Source organism: Aquarana catesbeiana, linkage group LG03 (assembly GCF_042186555.1).
Source record: "Aquarana catesbeiana isolate 2022-GZ linkage group LG03, ASM4218655v1, whole genome shotgun sequence".
In the NCBI taxonomy this organism is placed as follows: domain Eukaryota; kingdom Metazoa; phylum Chordata; class Amphibia; order Anura; family Ranidae; genus Aquarana; species Aquarana catesbeiana.
Window position 1 is genome coordinate 67,299,048 of NC_133326.1, and position 20,336 is coordinate 67,319,383.

A 20,336-nucleotide genomic window follows, 5' to 3' on the forward strand; every position below is an offset into this window, starting at 1 on the left:
GATTTTACTTTTGGAGGCAACATTTAATGGGATGGCTGTATGCGCCTTGTTTCATTTTTGCTAATTGTTTCCTAGGCTTCCAGTAGATAGGCTTCCCACTGAAATGGCCGTCCTTTGAGTAATCTGTCTCCATTGCAGACTTCATATAGGTTTATCTTCCCAGAAAAAATTTATTTGATTTATTAGAAGCCTTTACTGGTCTGCACAGCCTTAGAGCATTGATTCACAAAGCCTATGGTTTTGCAAACCCTGCCTACCTTAACTAAAATCTAATCTACTTTTTTCTGGTCGTTTGCCCAAAAGTGATTGGAGTATTGTTAGGGGTGAATATTTTTTATTTCAATCGCCAAATATTAAATTGCTTTATGCTGATAACATAGGAAGCCCTATCTAAGGCATCTGGAAAGAAGAGCAAGACTCCAGTACAACTAGACCTTGGAGATATGTTGGCAGAACTGGAGAGACAGCAACAAGCAATGAAGGCTCGTCAGATAACAAACACCAGACCTTTATCCTACACTGGTATGGAATCTTTCTTGTTGCAGTTTTCAGTTGTCTTTAGGTAATCTTTGTCCTGGAAATGACCTCCCTTGATATGACTGTTGTTGACTGTTTTTTTTAAAAGGGGTGCAAAAATCGCGTGCTAGTGATAGCTGTGGATGCAGACTGCCTGCGTCCAGGGTCAATCACTTATACATGTTCGCTGCATGAGCTATTACTTGCTAGTGTCTGTGATTAGCTGCAAGAGTCGGCAGCCTCCCATCGCTTTCAATGGGGTTGCACCTCACAAATAATCGTGTGAACCTCCACTGGGTTTCTCTCATTTAATCGCTGTGGGAGGTGAGAATGCACCCAAAGGGGTTTAGTTTTTACATTGCAGCTATGGGCCTGTTTTTCAGCCATAATTTTATCATTATTTAGGATAACAAACTATTGCATTCATTGTTTTTGGGGACAAACTAGGCTTTCTTATTAAAACATTGTCTTGCAAAAACAATTTTAGTTTCTTTTGTAATCTATAGACAAAAAGGTTTAAAGAAAAAAACGAAAAATTTAGCCTTTTCTGATTTTGACCAGTGTTCAAAAAAAAAAATGTAGATAGTCTACGTTTTTTTTATTCTTCAGTATGTCCCATTCAAAATGATACTTAAATTAAGTTTACGGTACAAAGTATGCAGTTATTTGCAAATGGGGGAAAAAGGGTGCTTTTATTGAAATTTGCATGCCACCTAACAAAATGAATGAAAATGTAAGAAAAGTTTTAAATATTTGGGGGAAAAAGAGAGAAAAATAGCAGCTAAGGGAAGAAGGGGAGAAAGAAGTTGTATAAGGTTAACTAAGGGGTAATAAGGAGGGTACACACCGTAGACAATTTGTTGAAAAGTTTTAAGGAGTGCCACCCAAGTTCAAAAAGTGGAAACCTTCAAGGTGCAGCAATTGTGAGCCTTCTAACACTCATGCTACCTTCACATGACATATTGTTGAGGTTTATTAACTTGAGACTGAGATGTATGTTTGTTTGTTTATTTTTGAGCAGTTGGCAGTGCGGTCCCATTTCACACCAAAGAACACAAAAACAGGAATTTGTTTACAAAGGCCCAGATTTTCATGGGTTCTCCAAATCCCTTGGACTCCACTGCTCCGAGGATCAAAAGAGGAAAGGAGAAAGAAGTTCCAAAATTAAAACGTCCAACTGCGTTGAAAAAGGCAAGTGTGTTTAGTTTGAATGCATTCCTGCACCGTGTCTCCAGGGCTCGGAGTTCCTCCCTAGTTAGAATGCTTTTGTTTTCATTACATTACATGGTTAGGAAATGGTTAAAGTGGTAGTAAACTCCGCTTTGCAACTTCTACCTACAGGTAAAATTATAATAAAGCTTAAAGTGCAGCTACAGTTCCCATAATCATTTTTTTTAAATCAAAGCTCCCCCCATGATTGTTCGTTCTTGTACATTATTATTATTTTGCATTTTGTCCTAACTGTCTTCGTGCTTGCATGGACATCCGCAGAGCTTTTTTCAGGGGGGGCATCATTTTAAGGTCACCAATGCTCCGCCCCTTTTCAATAATATCATGAAGGGGAGGGGCTTAGTCATTATCACATAAAGCGTGATAACCCTCCCCCTTCCACTGCCACATTTGGCACATTTTGTTTCTGCAATAATAATCCCCAATATTGGTGTCAGTTTCTGCAATAATAATCCCCAATATTGGTGTCAGTTTCTGCAATAATAATCCCCAGCGCTGGTGCAGTAGCTGCAATATTAGCCCCAGCATAGATGGTCAGTGGTGATATGCTAATTTAAAACCATGCAGCATGAAGGAGCTAATTAACACTGACATTGGCCACTAATTCAGCTCAAGGGGTTAATGAACACTGCTATTGATCACCAATGCGGTAGCGGCCTGTGGCAGTGTTAATTACCCCATTGTATTGCAGCAGGAATAGGTTAACACTGACACTGGCCACTAATGCAGCACAAAGGGGTTAATTAACTACTACTGGCCACTAATGCATTAGAGATCAATGGCAGTGTTCATAAAAGCCTTGTGCTTTTATGGCCAGTGTCAGTACATTAACCCCTTCATGCTGCATATTACTGGCTAATAGCTTAATTAACCCCCAATCACAAAACCCACCACAGTTCCCAAGACATTAACCAGTCCAGTGCACTGGAAAAGCGTCACTGCAACATTACACTGTTAAGCAATATATATTCCCCTCTGTCTGCCATTGCTCACTTACCTAATTCCAGCAACATGCACGCTCCCTCGCAGTGCTTCTCTCTCTTCCTGTCCCGGCCTCTGAATGACATCATGTCAGAGGTGGGGACTAGAAATGATCTGTGGGGTGGAGTTCACTCCTCCTGACAGAAGTGTAACTGATGTCTTCTCAGCTGAGTATAGGAGCGCAGAGAGCGTTCCAGCACTCGACACCCTGCTGCAGCTCTGCAAGGACACTTTAGGCCTGACTTGGGTAGTGATCTGTGACTGTGTACTGATGTGCATGTTCATCTGCCATCGAGCACAGTTTAGCCGGCACTGCCCGCACTGTCCCGTTGCCGATTCATGGGGGGGGGGGGGTACTTGACCCCCCTTGCCCCCTGCTGCGGACGCCCATGCATGCTTCTTACTTTTAAATCGGTAATATCGTACCTGATCTTTGAAGCAGGCAGGGGCCGTTGAGGATGTGGGCATCTGAAGCACACACCTGTGTATTTCCGGGATTAGGTGCAGCTGGCTACCCAGCATACATGTCCCGATCTCGCGCCTGCGCAGTAGTCCTTCAAAATGGCGCCAAACTCCTCCCGATCGTGTCATTCCAGTCTTGAAATTCCGCAGGATTTCACGATTGGGCATCCCAAGGACTCCTGGGATAGTTGACGCTGATATCCCAGGAGTCCTTGGGATTTGCCTAATGAGGAAATCGCCTAGGCAGCTGGGATCTGTATAAAGGAATAAAAGGTATTTAGAAAAAAGGAGGATAGCCAGTTAAAGCTGTACTGCAGGTGGGCTTTCTGATATAAACAACAAGTAAAAATGGGTGGAACTCTGCTTTAAGAAAAATTTCAATATCTTCTAAACATGCACAGTTTAGGAGACCCTTATGTTTTTTTGCAGCTGTTGCCGTTGCCAACACATGCGTACTGCACTCTGAAAGGAGGGCATACTGAGTGTGCCATTCCTTTAGAGGGCTGGGCTGCGATCATGGAATGCGCAGGAGTGACGTCATGTTTTATTTAGGATTTACTACTGCATTTAAGTAGCTGATTGGCTGGTATGAGTAACATATTTGTAATTAATTTCCTCTGGGTTTAGAAATTATGTGCTGTAAATCTTTATTTCTGAATTCTCTATTGAGAGACACAGCTTGAAAGTAAGAGACCTAGGGTTATGCTACCACATACAGGATAAATGGACACTAGACACATAGAAAACTGAAGGCCACCCCCCCCCCCCCCTTGAGGCTGTATTACCTCCTACTCGCACCTGCTTGGTTTTGCTTAGTGTCCCCATGATAATTGATGTCTTTTTCACTTGAATTAGACATTTTTTCATCTCTCAACAGCTATTGGTAGATTCATGGTGCATATTGGAAATCAAGAAAGTCTGTCCAGTTAGCCAATGAGTGCAGATTTTCCTAGTTCCTTTGGTATGCTGGGGTTCTCTATGCAATGGTCCTGCAGTTGGCAGTGACTATCCATCGATGTTCCAGTTACTGCAAGTCTCCCTTTTCAGGTCAGACCAGTTTATCGGGGAATTCTCTGCCAAGTTGTCAGAAACAGAGCTGTGGTCATTTATCCTGCTTCAATCTCTAAAGACTAACTTCTTGTGTATACTTATACAGTTCAGGTTGTTTCTGACGAAGCTCATTTGTAAGAATGATTTTTAAGGATGCTCTTGGTTATGCCTTAATTTTTAATATTCATTTTGGAATTGACCTTGAAATGTGCAATTGTGCATATTTTTTTTTTTTTTTTTCTTATTTTTTTCTATGCTGACGGCTGTGTTCTGTGTGTACACAGACTGCCATTTCAAATTTCTCACCTTCTGCTGCTTCTCTCCATTTTTCATGATGCAGCACTTGGAGTGCGTCCGTGTGTTCATGTATTGGGGAGCGGCGAGCATTAAACTGCCTCTTCATGCAATTTCCTGTCAGCTTGAAACCTCTTTTTTTTTTTTTTTTTCCCTTCACTCAGTTCTTTGGAAAGCTATTTTAAAGGGCCATAACGCTATGTTTTGCTCTCCATCTCATAGTGTTTCTGTGCCTGTTTGTTGGTGTCATTTTTTTGGTATGTTTGCGTCAATTATGTATTTCTATATGTCTTCAAATGCAGGATATATTTGCTGTAGAGGCTATGGCCCAAAGTTATTATAGGCACTTTATATTGCTGTGCTGGAACCGTGTCTGTTACATTATTGATGTCTATTAAAGAGGAAGTGGTGGGTTTTTCTTCCTTTCTTCTTCCCTGCAAAGTAAAGGCATCGCATACAAGCACATTATGTGACACCTGCAAACGAAGCCCGGGTCGTCCCCGCTGCAGGCCGCATCTATCTTCGCCAGTCTTCCTTTCGGGGCCACGGACTCCGGCTCTGTGACTGGCCTGAGCTGCGTGACGCCACATGTGCGCGGGAGCTGGTGGCCACGGCACACTCGCCTGAAGAAATGTCACGATGAGTAAACAGTAAATATCTCCTGAACGACGCACATTTAGGAGATATTTACAGTACCTATAGGTAAGCCTAGAATAAGGCTTAACTATAGGTAAAACTTCCCCATGGAAGTTTTAATCTTTTAATCCTCTGGTCATGTTCTATACATTTCTACTAACGGATATCATTGACCATGGTATGTCATGTCATACTGTCATGTTTTGCTGCATACCTTTTTAAAGCGGTGTTCCAGTCATTTTAGTGTTTATTAAAAGCCAGCAACTACACTTTTTGTAGCCGCTGACATTTAATAAACACATACTCGTCTGTCCCACGATCCAGCAATGCGGCCGCCCGAACCCTTTTCTCTCTCGCCTCTCCCTGGCTCCGCCTTCACAAGTGTGGGCACCTGGCTGTGACAGCTTGTGGCTTTACAGCAGGATGCGCACTGCACATGCACGCGTCAGGCTGTGCCTCAATGGCTGGACAACAACCTGGAACGTGTAGATTGCAAGGAGGGAGGGGGAGAGGAGAAATGTCAAAACTGGGTACCCCCTTCCCTTCCCTGTGCTAAGGGGAAGAGAGGGGAGAATAGATCCAGCACTGTCGTTAATCTAATGCAGTGAAAAGGAAGCGGGGGGGCGGGGCTACGTTCTGCTGTGTATGTCTATGGAGTGCGACTCCATAGACACACAGCTCGGGAGCACTCAGACACTGTGTGTGCCTCCATAGAAAGCTGTTTGCTATGGGGACACGAAGAAGAGCAGGAGCCAGGATCACTGCCTGGGGGGCCCGAGAAGAGGATTGGTGCCGCTCTGTGCATACCACTGCACAGAGCAGGTGAGTATAACGTGTTTGTTATTTTATTTTAAGATTTGACTTTAGTAATACTTTAATTTTGTACAGTTGATATGTTTGTCTCCGCAAATGTTAGTTTCGGCCAAAATGTTTTGGAGGCATCTAATTAATAATCTTGGTTTCCTCCTCCTCCCTTTTTTTTTTTTTCTTCAATTTTATTGAGGAACACTGTTCCCTTTCCTCATATGTTCTCATTCTTGATTTTATACTGCTTGTAACAGCGGAGGAGGTGGGAGGGGTTATATCCACTAGAGGCTGGCCTTCAGTTTTCCTTATGTCTAGTGTCCATTTCTCCTGTAGGCGGCAGTATAACCCCAGGTCTCTTACCATCAATCTGTGTCACTCAATAGACTCTGAAAAAATGATTTTACGAGTACAAAAATCCAATTTTCTTGCGGGTGGAAAAAAATGAATCCTGTTTATCTGGAGCACATAACTGAGTGAAATAATTGGTAAATAACTATTTTCATGCAGATTATTCTAAAAGAAAGAGAAGAAAAGAAAGGACGTATACCTGTGGATCAAAGTGTTTTGGGTTCAGATGAACAAAAGGATATTCCTTTAAGCTTTACTGATGATCAGTCAGAAGAGCTGGCATCTCAAGAAGGTAATGCAAAGTTATTTTTTTCGGATTTGAAATGTTTTAAGGATGGGTTGCAAAAATAGCATGCTTATGTTGGAAAGGCCTCACCAATTCTGATATGGCGGTAACTTTGTGAAACCTACCATTAAAGGAAAAGTATGGCCAAAGCTATTTGGCTGTATCTCTCCTATGGATCACAGTGCAGTTTGTTCTGTGTTCCTGTGACCCGTTTTCAGCTGACAGTTGGCTAAAGCCCGCTGTCGGTTGATGTCATTCAGCCGGTCTAGGCTCAGGAAAGATCCCTACCATATGGTCAGGATTCACCCAGATACCTGGACTGGCACCTGGCTCAGCCCCTCAGCAATTCGCTGAGAGGCTGAGCCAGCCCCTCCTGCCCCCATCCGCAGCCCAGCCCTCCAGTGAGCGCTGGACAGGCAGAGCAGAGGGGGAGAACTGAGCGTTTGATTGCTCAGTTCTCACTGCAGAAATCAGTGCTGCATCCACCTAGGGGAGTATACCTTTTTTTTTTGTCAGTCCCAAGCTTCTCTTTTAACTTACTTTAGATCTTTTGCGAAGCAGATATCGGACAGAGAGGGGGGAGTTATGAATGGATTGCTAAATGATCAATAGGAAGCTTTAATATATTGCAGGCTACTGTCAATCCATCATATCTTAGGCATTAGGATCTCATGGGGAGGTTGTTTAGGCAGCTTACAGAAGGTGAGCAAAAAAGGACCTCAACCATGTGACGCTGTTTCATAGCCCAAGAAGGGGAACCTGAATGATAGAAATAAATTACAGAGCTCCTTTTTAGTAGCTAATCTACAAATCTCTGTATTTATTACAACCATATATTAATAGAAGAGCAGGTGTAAGAATATGTACATCACATAAAAAAAAAATTTCTTTGCCTTAAACTGTTTTTACTGAGCGTGCGCCTTCATTTGGCGTTCTAGGGTAAATTTTTGTGAACTTCCTTTTTATTTATTTATTTTTTTATTATTATTTCTTTACAGATGAGAGGTCAGTGGTTTCCCTCAGACCCCTTTCACACTGGGGTGGTGCTGGCGTTAGCTGTAAAGCGCCGCTAGTTTTAGTGGCGCTTTACCGCTGTTATAGCGGCACTTTTCAGCTGCTAGTGGGGAGCTTTTAACCCCCAATAGCGGCCGAGGAAAGGGTTAGTACACGTTTTGTGGCGCTGCCCATTCATTTCAATGGGCAGAGGCGGTGGAGGAGTGGTGTATACACCGCTCCCTCACCGCCCCAAAGATGCTGCTTACAGGTCTTTTTTTCCTATCCTGCAAGCACACCGCCCTAGTGTGAAAGCACTCGGGCTTTCACACTGGGGTGGCTTCAGGGGAGCTTTTCAGGCACTTTACAGGTGCTATTTTTAGCGCTAAAACGCCTGAAAAGTGCCCCAGTTTGAAATGGGTCTCAATAGCGGTGGAGACCTAAACTCTGCTAAAGCTAAATAATTTTCAGAGCTGAAAAAAAAATCTGCCTGAACGACCACATTCCAGTTGTGGTTTTTTTTTTTTTTTTTTTTTTTTTTTTTTATGAAGTGACTATTTGTGTGTAAATTGGCAATTAATGCAAATCAAATATGCTTGGAAAGTGCTTATTTTTAAACTGAATTGACTTGACTACAAACTTTGATTTATTGGATATTTTCTTAGATGCAGGTCTCAGTGCACCAAGTGACACCTCCCTCTCGCCAGCAAGTCAGAACTCCCCCTACTGTATGACCCCTGTATCACAGGGCTCTCCAGCAAGTTCTGGGATTGGCAGCCCCATGGCTTCCTCAGCCATTACCAAAATCCACAGCAAGAGGTTTAGAGAGTAAGTGTACAATGCGCAGATTCATGTAATGGATTTCTCATTGCTGTATGAACAGGTCTGTTTTCCAAAGTGAAATATAGAATAGCTAAGGCTCTACAAAATCTTTTTTGCAGGACTGTGGTAATCATGCTACTGCAAGGATTAGTTTAAGAGTTGGGTAATTAGGGCTAATTATGGTGTGTTAGAGTTTAGGATGTTACGTGGTACATTGAGCATTAAAGTTAAACTAGGTAAGTTTTTAAAGTGAACACACATTTTGTTTTAAGCTTGAATAAGTAAATGATGTGCCTTAAAGCAGACTCTAACAAAGTACTTTTATTACATTTAGTAGCCCAAAAAAATATTCTGTGCTCCTTTCTGATTTAGTTATGTGATCAATGAGGCCTGACTTTTTTGACTTCATGGCTACACCCTGCCAACTGTCTAATAAACATGCCTTAGCAGCCAATACAGGTACTTTTCTATTTAAAGTTAAAATTTCTCTGCACTGCTTTTTTTTTTTTTTTAAATATGTTTATTTTATGAAAAGAGACAACATTACAATGATTAAGCAAAGGTTTCGGTGTGAGGCATAACTCCTTCGCTGTACAAAATAAACAAAGGCAGAAGAAAACCTTTTCATACCCTAGGCCAAAGTATGTCACACAGCTGAATAATTACTATCCTAGGATAAATACAAATAAACAGGATCTACCAATAGGACCTGAGGAGTGGAAGCGGATAAGTTGGCAACCAGATAACTGAAGCAAACAGATAATAAACATGGTTTATTAGTTTTGGGTGATCGTGTCCAGCTTCTCCTTAAAAAAACAAAGTCCGAAAGCGCTTGCTTTACTGCCAACAATTGTGGCGGGGAAGGGTTGATCCATGCATGCATTATGGTCCTACGCACTACCAGGAGATATAAATGGGCCCATTGAGGGAGATTTTTAAGAGTGGCAGTTGGTGGTGAAGTCATGGAGGTGTCGCATCCGAAGACACAGAGCATGGGATCTTTAGTTAGTGATTTGATATATTTTAAAACCTGATTCCAGAAGGAGGAGTTTGCTGGGCAGTCCCAAAGCCGATGGAATTGAGTTGGTCTGGAGATAGCACACCATGGGCAGGAGGAATGAGAAGAGTCTGTTGGATTGTGATGGAAAGGATAGTAGGCTTGGTGAGCGATCTTGAATTGAGTCTCTCTCCATGACTCACAAATTACTAGTGAGTGGACTTTCTGGTATCCTGCTAAAATCGTCTCTGGGGCATCTTCCTTAGCTAGGACTGGTATCCAGGGTTTAAATGGGGTAAGGCGGTATTTAGAGGTTTGATGGGTGAGAAGTTGTGAATAAATCTCTGACATTGAGTAGTGATCTCGGCTTAGCATAGCATCTATGAAAGAACCTTGGATGGGGTTCTGGCATGGGCTGATGCAGGTTTTGAGATAGCTGGTAAGTTGGTAGTAGTGGAGTGCCTGGGATGGTGGAAGAGAGTACTGCGTAGCTAAGTCTGTGTAGGACATGAAGGAACCTTGAGCAACGTCCATGATCTCCGAGGTTGTAGAAGGGCCGTAGACAGCCCACTGGGCAAATTCTTTATATTCTAAGGGGGGGGGGGGATGGGACATTGAATTGCCATATATGGGCAGGTATCGAGAAATGGTGGAAGCCAAAGTGAGGAGTCATTGTACTTCTCTCCAAGCGATAGTGGTAGCTCTAATTAGCATATTGGATCTTAAAAAAGCAGGTAGGGAGCATAACTTGGAGTGAAGAACGGCTTGGAGATTGAATGTAGACACGAGGGCACCCTCCAGCATGTAATTTGTGTAGCAAGATTTCTTTGATAACCAGTCAATACCCAGCCTTGACAAACAAGAGAGATTATAAAGTCTAAGGTTGGGCAAACCTGCCCCACCTTCGCTCTTCAGGAGACATAGTTTTTGAAGTGCAATTCTGGGTTTTTTACCACACCACAGGAAAGTAAGCAAGGACGAATGAATTTTTTGGACATCCGAGTGTTTTTCAATAAGAGAGGAAGAGTCTGCAGAGGGTAGAGTAATCTGGCAAATGAAACCATTTTGAAGAGGTGACATCTCCCAAAGAGCGAAAGGGGAAGGGATGCCCATGCTTCCAACTCCCGTACAATCTTTGCTATCATTGGGGGGTAATTTAAGGGGTTGTAAACCTTCTAGGAATGCATTGAGGTGAAAAACCTCTTGCAGTGCAGCAACCCCCCAGTGCACCTGTTTTACTTGCCTGAACCCTCTTTTTCTCGCGCCAAGGACGAGCACACCAGCTCTAGCCGGTGTTCTGATTGACTAGATTGATAGCAGCAGGATCATTGGCTCCCACTGCTGTCAATCAAATCCAGGGGGCGGGGCCGAGTCATACATTCGGCGGCTATGGACGACGAATGCTGGACTCGGGAGTGCGCCCGCAAGGTAACCCCCTCGGGGAAGCGCTGTCTGATGTGGGGAGGAGCCGCCGGGGGACTCCAGAAGAGCAGGTTCAGGGCCACTCTGTGCAAAACAAGCTGCACAGTGGAGGTAAGTATATGTTATATTATTTTAAAGAAAAAAAAAAAAAAAGAACCCTTACAATCACTTTAAGGTTGTATAAGGAAGATGGTTCCCTACCAATTTGAATACCAAGATAGGTGATGTAGTGTTTAGCTACAATGAATGGGGAAGAGTCAATCAATCCTGAGGACATGGACTGGTTGAGGGCTAGAATCTCACTCTGATCAAAATTGATCCGTAAGCCTGAGCAGGCCCGGAAGGTCGCAAACAGTTCCTAAATCATGGAAATGTCCGAGGAGGGGTTGGTGGAAAAAGAGAATGTCGTCAGCGAATAAGGCAGAGCGAAAAGTTTGATTGCCACTCGTGAAACCGCTAATCCCTGATGGTGAATTTAAGATTCTAGATAATGGTTCTGTGGCGATTATTAAAGAGAAGAGGGTAAAGTGGACATCCTTGCCTGGTGCCCTTAGAGAGAGAGAGAGAGAGAGAGAGAGATGTCTGAAGACATAAAGTCTGGGGTGACAGGGCGGGCTGTTGGAGAGGTGTACAGTTTTTTGGTAAAATTGAAAATTGAGCTTGAGATGCTGAAGGCTTTCATGACCATGAATAACCAGGAAAAGTTAATGTTATGGAAAGCTTTTTCTGCATCGAGTGAAATAATCGCTATATCCTGGTCAGAGTGGTTCCTAGCATGCTCAAGAGCTAGCAAAACCTTGTGGATATTCAGAGTAGCTGCGCGGCCTGGTACAAATCCTGACTGGGCCTGGTTTAGAATTAAAGGGAGAAGTCGGGCTAACCGAGACGCAATGATTTTAGAGAGGATTTTCGCGTCTACGTTAATGAGAGAGATGGGTCTGTAGGAGCCTGGTAATAGCTATGAGTGTTATGTGTGCTTGGGAGCCAGAGGATAGGTATGGGGCTTCTGCCCATATATCCTTGTAAACATGAAGTATGGTATCTGGGATAAAATCTAATGTCATTTTATAGAATTAGGAGGTGCGGGAGCCAAGCTGGCCGCATCGAGGGCTGTGTCTTTGGCGGTCGGGCGGGGAGTCGTGGACGAGCAGAGTGAGGATCACTCCACAAAGCGATCCATAGATGTCTCCTGGGGAGGAGGAGAGGCAATGGGGGGAGTACCTCTGGCTTAGCTGGCCTGGGAGCAGACTTGCAGAGGAGCGCGGCGGGAGCAGAGATCTTCTAGCTCCTCTCCATGCGGCGCCGGAAGTCTGCACTGCTTTTTGTATGTAAATTGCACAGCACACAAGCACTGCATTGTACATCCGGGACTGTTCTTGACAGTGACTATCCTATAAATGAACAGGGAGTACCCTGAAACTTGGAAGAAGCAGTGATGGAGACAGTAGTGTCAGATGAAGTGGCAAATAGAGCCTGGACCTGTCATCGCTGGAAGAGAAAAGTATAACATAATGTACAAGTATACTGTGTACTTTATCCTGAGAGCCTTTCTCACCTGGTGCAATTTTTAGTTTTGCTTTTAAAGGATAAATGCACTCTAAAACAATGCACACTTGTCTTTTTTGACACCTTTTCCTAACCCAACCTTACCCACCCTCCTTTGACACTCCCCTCGATCTGACTGCTGCAGTTCCACTCTTTGTGTACATTTAGCACCGCAAGTCTTCACAGTCCTGGCCCGTGCATTCTACATGTCCCCATAAAATTTCAATAGGGCACTAATACGCAGGTACAGCCAGGACAGTGAGGACACTCTGGATGTAAACACACAGCGGAACCATGGCTGTCAGATTGAGGTAAGTGTGCATCTGTGGAGGGTGGAAAAGGTTGGGTCAGGGGAAGAGGGCAAAAAGAATAAGTGCACTTTGTTGTGCACGCTAAGAAGTGAAAATTGCATGCCTGATAAGCAGTAGTGTAGTAGCTCTTACAAGCCAGTGAGATTTCATTTTATTGTATGTAGATCAATAAAGGTGTCATTTATGATTAGTTGCGTTTTGATAACTGCACTTTGCCTTAAGCCTGGTACACACTACTAGGTTGCTTTTTTTTTTTTTTTTTTTTTTTTTCCCAACCCAGCTGGCTGAATTACAGATAGATAGACAGATACAACTTATGGAATTTTTATTTATTTATTTTACTAGTAACTTATATTGGGACTGCAACATTGCTGTGAACAAATCAGACACGAAGTGAAGGGTGATCATAGGGTTAAATGTGTGGCTAAAATGTGCTTGTACTATGGGAAGGCAGAGATACGTGTTCCTGCTTTGCAGAAACACAGGATCACTACCTTCCATACTGACAGAACGACGCTCTGCCTTGTTTACATAGGCAGTCCACCGTTCTGCTTCTTTCCCGAATTGTCTGCGGGTCCCAGCAGACATTGAGTCCCCTGGACTCACAGATTGTCTCCTTCTGTGTCCAATCACAGAGGGAGCGGGTCGCCGGTGACATGTGCCCCAGACCCGGAGATGTCAGATCACATTCTTGCTACGTGATCTGGCACAGAGCAGCCACCCTGTCGCAGTAAATGTAAGCAGTTAAAGTGGTTGTAAACCCTTACATATGCCCAGTAGAGACACTATCACAAATCCTCCTACATAAGTTGTATCTGTGTATCTGCAGTCTTCTCTACATCCATTCAAAGTGCTGAAAATTTAAAGCTTGTTTGAGCAATCAGAAAACCAGGGGGCGGTGAGCTGAAGTTACACTGCCAAGCTGAGGCTGTCAATCTGCTGGAGATTTCTCCCCATGTCCCCATTTTTCTCTTGGTGTCAGGAAAATTTTTCAGAAGTGATTCATGCCGATAGCAGCAGAAGGAAGCAGCAGCCCCATTCACACCTCAGCATAGCGTTTTCAGGCAGAAAGTCGTGCGATTTTGCAGCGATTTTGTACAGGTCAAAAGGTCGTCAATGTAAAAAGCAGAAAAACGCCTGTAATCTGCCTAACAAAAAAAGTTCCAGAACTTGTTTGAGCTTCAGGCCTTTTGGAGCTTCTGGCTTCAAGCGTTTTGGAGTGGAGATGTGAACCATCTCCATAGAGAATAATTGATTTTTTTTTCCCCTCCAGCGTTTTGTAGCTTGAGGCTTCAAGCTTCAAAACGCTCAGGTGTGAATGAGGCCTTAGTGCTCTGGATTGAGAGTACACACTATAGAGGGATATGTTTTGTTCATATTTCATGTCTGAGATTTACAATCACTTTATTGTGATGCCTTTTTGATGTACATATTTTTGTATGACCGTCTCTCACTTTTTTTTTTTTTTTTCACATTTGCCTAGGTACTGCAATCAAGTACTAAGCAAGGAGATTGACGAATGTGTAACTGTGTTACTGCAAGAACTGGTCAGCTTTCAAGAGAGAGTGTACCAAAAAGACCCAGTGAAAGCCAAGTCGAAGAGAAGATTAGTTATGGGTTTACGAGAAGTAACCAAGCACATGAAATTAAACAAGATCAAGTGTGTTATTATTTCCCCAAACTGTGAGAAAATCCAGTCAAAAGGTTTGTTGGTCAAGTTTTTTTAGAGTCCAATATTTTTATTTTTTTAATATAATAACCATTTTTATTCAACTTCTATCAGTACAAAAAATGAAACCACATGCATAGTGTACTAGCGACGAGGCTCAAGAGAAATGAACTCTGGTCACAATAGCGCAATCTCAGAATCTTCCACAGAGTGACAAACATTCGGAGTTGGGTAGAGTATACAAGAAGCTTACACAAAAAGCCGAGTAGTGCGAGAGGCTGATGATAGTAGTGTTACCGTCTCAAGTAAAGCAGGATAACAACTGAGAACAGGAAAAGCCTTCCAAGTAGGCATCATAAAATTAAATATAACTATGAATACCGAGCAGTATGAGCTCCCAATATTTTTATTGCAGGTGTTTTGATTGTACTTGCATTTTTTGCATATGTTACTATGCTAAAATGTTTTCATTTAATTATAATCACCAAGCTCGGCACTACAGACATATAATACCCCAAAAATATTAATAAAATGTGCAATATTACTGCAGCCCTCAATTTGATATACCCAAAATATATGTAACACACTATAACAATAAGGAAGGCACATTTTATGTTCGCAATGCCTTTCTTATTGTTTTTATTTAATTGTAGCCTAAAAAAATAAATAGTCCATTAGGCAATTTCTAAAAATTGGCTTAAAAGTGAAATTCTAATTTACACCTAACTGGCCTTAAAAATCCAACCCCCTCCCCCCCCGAAAACCTATGCTGACTAACTTGTGTAAGAAAGATGTACAGTGGGGCAAAAAAGTATTTAGTCAGCCACCAATTGTGCAAGTTCTCCCACTTAAAAAGATGAGAGAGGCCTGTAATTGTCATCATAGGTATACCTCAACTATGAGAGACAAAATGTGGAAACAAATCCAGATAATCACATTGTCTGATTTTTGAAAGAATTTATTTACAAATTATGGTGGAAAATAAGTATTCGGTCACCTACAAACAAGCAAGATTTCTGGCTCTCACCGACCTGTATCTTCTTCTTTACGAGGCTCCTCTGTCCTCCACTCATTACCTGTATTAATGGCACCTGTTTGAACTTGTTATCAGTATAAAAGTCACCTGTCCACAACCTCAAACAGTCACACTCCAAACTCCACTATGGTGAAGACCAAAGCTGTCGAAGGACACCAGAAACAAAATTGTAGACCTGCACCAGGCTGGGAAGACTGAATCTGCAATAGGCAAGCAGCTTGGTGTGAAGAAATCAACTGTGGGAGCAATAATTAGAAAATGGAAGACATACAAGACCATTGATAATCTCCCTTGATCTGAGGCTCCACGGTGAGCAAAAATCCCAGAACCACACGGGGAGACCTAGTGAATGGCATGCAGAGAGCTGGGACCAACGTAACAAAGGCTACCATCAGTAACACACTACGCCGCCAGGGACTCAAATCCTGCAGTGCCAGATGTGTCCCCCTGCTTAAGCCAGTACATGTCCGGGCCCAACAGGTTTGCTAGAGAGCATTTGGATGATCCAGAAGAGGATTGGGAGAATGTCATATGGTCAGATGAAACCTAACTAGATCTGTTTGGTAGAAACACAACTTGTCGTGTTTGGAGAAGAGAGAATGCTGAGTTGCAACCAAAGAACACCATACCTACTGTGAAGCATGGGGGTGGCAACATTATGCTTTGGGGCTGTTTTTCTGCAAAGGGAACAGATGACTGATCCGTGTACATGAAAGAATGAATGGGGCCATGTATCATGAGATTTTGAGTGCAAACCTCCTCCCATCAGCAAGGGCATTGAAGATGAAACATGGCTGGGTCTTTCAGCATGGCAATGATCCCAAACACACCACCCAGGCAACGAAGGAGTGGCTTCGTAAGAAGCATTTCAAGGTCCTGGAGTGGCCTAGCCAGTCTTCATATCTCAACCCCATAGAAAACCTTTGGAGGGAGTTGCCCAGCGACAACCCCAAAATATCACTGCTCTAGAGGAGATCTGCATAAAGGAATGGGCCAACATACCAGCAACAGTGTGTGACAACCTTGTGAAGACTTACAGAAAACATTTGACCTCTGTCATTGCCAACAAAGGATATATAACAAAGTATTGAGATGAACTTTTGATATTGACCAAATACTTATTTTCCACCATAATTTGCAAATAAATTCTTTCAAAAATCAGACAATGTGATTGTCTGGATTTGTTTCCACATTTTGTCTCTCATAGTTGAGGTATACCTATGATGACAATTACAGGCCTCTCTCATCTTTTTAAGTGGGAGAACTTGCACAATTGGTGGCTGACTAAATATTTTTTTGCCCCACTGTATATACTTTACCTATTTTCAGCCCACTCTGGTCAAGTCGTGTTGTCTGGCTCCCCTGTGTCAGCAGGTGTGGCTACAAGGGAGAGGAGGGAGCAGAGACAATGGATGGACCATTGAAGTCTTAGGGCAGTGATGGTGAACCTTGGCACCCCAGATGTTTTGGAACTACATTTCCCATGATGCTCAGCTACAATGCAGAGTGCATGAGCATCATGGGAAATGTAGTTCCAAAACATCTGGGGTGCCAAGGTTCGCCATCACTGCCTTAGGGCAATGTCACTGCTTCGATCCTCGTGGATGACACGGGATCATGTGATCAGACCAGAGCGAGCTGAAAATGGGTAAGTGCATAAAGTTAAACTCCTGTAAGTGAAGTGTAAGTTCTATAAACCTATGGTAACATCCAATCACTCTGGGGAATAATATATAATTTTTTTTTTTTTTTTTTAATGAACACAGGGGAAGCTCATTTTGCAATTTTTATTTTGCCCAGGCATACTTTAAAAAATCTCTCTAATGAAGAAGAATATTAATGAATATTTTTATGTTAAGTGTAGGAACTGCCATTCCTGCTTTCTGTGAGGGGAAAAAAAAATTAAATTTCTTTATCGTACATCACAGGACACAGCCACAGTAGTATGGGTTATATGGCACCTTCAGGTGATGGACACTGGCACACCGTAAACAGGAAATTTAATTCCCCATATAACCCCTCCCCTTACCGGGAGTACCTCCGTTTTTTCGCCAGTGTCTTAGGTGTTGGTCACATACTGGGCAAGGTGTTGGCCTTTACTGGGGCAAGCCATGCAACCGGATCCATTCAACTGAATTGAATGGTACCCGGGCCTCGTGTCTGAAGAAACAAGGTTTTACCTGTAACACTTCTCTTTTTAGAGAGCTGGACCCCAGGATCCAGTATTTGTTTTTTTCAGCCATATTGCTGGCGGGGTGCTTTTTACAGCCCAGAGCTGTGGATCCACCGATAAAAAGGGGGCCCCAGTCCTTGAAGGTTTTTGAATGGAGCCTACCGTGAGAGGTGAAGATTGGGTCTGTTACCACAGAACCTTGCAGCTGGATAAGGTAAGGGAGATTCCTAAGGAATTTTTCTAATTCTTGTGGGTTTTATCCTTTAAGTAAATGTTGTCATGCCTATAGTCACCACCGGGGGCTGTCAAGAGCACGTAGCTGTTCCATGCTTGTCAGTCTCACTGTGTACAAGCTGCACGCTTCCTCCGGCCCAGGCTCCAGGTAAAGTCGTGGGAAAGGGGTGTTTTTTCCTCCTAGGAATGTCCCCCCACCTGGATAGCTTTCCTCCAGGCAGTGGGAGCATGGCATTAAACGGTGTGTGCTGTTGCGCTCCTGTCGCCATTATGGGCAGCTTCGGCAGCTCTCCTCCATGCGGTCTGGTCAGGATGGGAACCCGCTTGCGCGGGAAAACGTTCTATTTTAAAATAGATGAGGGAGGGGGGCGCGGTGGGTGGTAGGAGGAAGGGGGCGGGGCCTAGCGGCATTGGAGTGCTTCAGCATCCAACGCGGGCTGTATAGCTATAGAATGCGCCTTTTTCAGGTGCATACGGCTAGGAGGGACACAGAGTGGACGGGTGGCATGTGAGTGAGTGACACAGGCATTCCCAGGCACATTTACTTAAAGCATCAGGCTGAGCTTAATAGCAGCGGCAGTTGCTGGACTATTGCTCAGCAGTGGGTGCATTTTTTTTGGTGGTACCTCTGCGTTTGTACTCAGCGCTATGACCAGAGGAGGTGGTTCAAATGCCGCAAAGACCAAGGACACAAAGGGGTCGCCTTCAGGTCCTAAGGACCCTCCCTCCTCTGCAACACCATCCTGTTCTAGGGAGGCTGGTCAGAGCGAGCCATCAGGGTCATCAGGGGCTGCAATTGTTTCTGACGCTTCAGCCCCTGTCTATGTAACTGAGGAGGTTTTTTTCCTCAACTATCAGTGGTTTAGAGGAAAGATTAGTGGCTTTAATCACGTCTTCACAGGGTGGAAGAAAACGCATTAGGTCCCCTTCTACCACCCAGGATCCTCAAATGGAGGAACTGTGGGAGGGGGAAGATGAATCCCCCTCAGGGGACCATGAACAGGCTGATGATTCCTCTTCCGAGGATCCAAGTGGGGAAGGACCTTCTTCAGCTTCAAATGCTGAGAAGTTACTGGTGCGTTCTCTTACTGAAATGGTCCACGCCACATTTAAGCTACCCTTAACGGAGTCGGATGAAGAGCTCACTTCCTGTTTGGGTTCACTAAAGCCTCCGCAAGTCTTACGTGCCTTTCCTGTCCATTCGTTATTAGAAAAGCTTATGTATTCTGAGGGGAATCGCCCAGATGAAAACTTTTTAGGAGAAAAAAAAAATGCTTAACTCTTTATCCTATGGAGGAAAGATTTACTAAGATGTGGAGTATACCAGCAATTGACGCTGCTATATCCTCTGTGAGTAAAAGTTTGACTTGTCCGGTTGACAATGCGCAAATGCTTTGGGATCCAGCTGATGAAAAAATGGAATTCCTGTTAAAAAATATTTTCTCCCTGGCAGGTTCAGTGGCTCAACCTGCAGTGGCGGCAATTGGGGTATGTCAGTCCTTGAGAGACCATTTGAAACCGGTACTCAAGGTGTTCCCTGAACAGCAGGCCCAGGAATTAGCTGAGCTGCCAGCAGCTTTGTGCTTTGCAATTGACGTAATCAGAGATTCTATTCTTCAAACCTTTCGCCTTATGCTTGGGTTGATACATATGCGTAGAATCTTGTGGTTAAAAAGTTGGTTAGTCGAAGCGCCATGCAAAAAGCTCCTGGCTGGTTTTCCTTTCTGCAGTTAAAGTGGAGGCCCCCCTAAAAAAAAAAAAATTACGTTAACATTCTTAAAAAAATATATAAGAAAAAACACATGCGAAAAAAAAAAAAAAAAAAAAATTTACGCAGTCTTCCTAATCTGCCTCTTCCTATTCCGTGGCGCTGTTTCTTCAATTCCTCCTCCTTGGCGAGCGGCCCCGTTGTCTTCTGGGACGTGTGTGTGTCCCAGTAAACAACGGGGCCATTCACAAAGCGCCGCGCGGCTCGCGCATGTGCAGTAAGAAACGGGCAGTGAAGCTGCAAGGCTCCACTGCCTGTTTCCCTTAGTTAGGATGGTGGCGCCGGCAGCCGATCCAGTGGATGGATCGGCCTCGGGGGGGGGGGGGCCGACATCGCGTGCTTGATGGACAGGTAAGCGTCCTTATTAAAAGTCAGCAGCTACAGTGTTAGTAGCTGCTGACTTAAAAAAAAAAAAAAATGGCCGGAACACCCCTTTAAGAAAAAGAGTAAACATCCCTCATTTAAACGGGCTCTTTCTCCAGTGCCAGGGGCATCAGCCTCCAGGCAGTCGCGACGGCCTCCACCGTCAGGTTCTAGAGGTAATACTCAGGGTCAACCCCAGGGACAAAAGGAGTCCTGGGGGAGGAAACCAGCAAGACAGAACGCTAAAGCCTCTTTATGAAGGGGCGCCCCCACTCGCTCGAGTGGGGGGAAGACTTCTGCAGTTCTCAAAGGTCTGGCAGGAAACCTTTCGGGACAGATGGGTGGTCTCCACAATAGCTCTTTCTAGCGTTAGACCGACTTTTGTCTCAAAAA

At 43.8% G+C, this 20,336-nt stretch overlaps 1 protein-coding gene across 2 annotated transcripts in view; it reads left to right on the top strand.

Annotated features, from left to right (window-relative positions):
- SECISBP2L (SECIS binding protein 2 like) overlaps positions 1-20,336 on the top strand; it is a 113,036-nt gene that overhangs the window by 60,915 nt on the left and 31,785 nt on the right. For both annotated transcript variants that reach the window (XR_012242768.1, XM_073618664.1), the window contains exons 11-15: positions 381-522; positions 1,538-1,707; positions 6,484-6,616; positions 8,269-8,431; positions 14,184-14,404. Coding sequence is in view for 1 of the 2 variants with exons in the window: in XM_073618664.1 (XP_073474765.1) it covers positions 381-522; positions 1,538-1,707; positions 6,484-6,616; positions 8,269-8,431; positions 14,184-14,404 (829 nt within the window). In the remaining variant the exon portion in view is untranslated. The remainder of the gene's footprint in view (positions 1-380; positions 523-1,537; positions 1,708-6,483; positions 6,617-8,268; positions 8,432-14,183; positions 14,405-20,336) is intronic.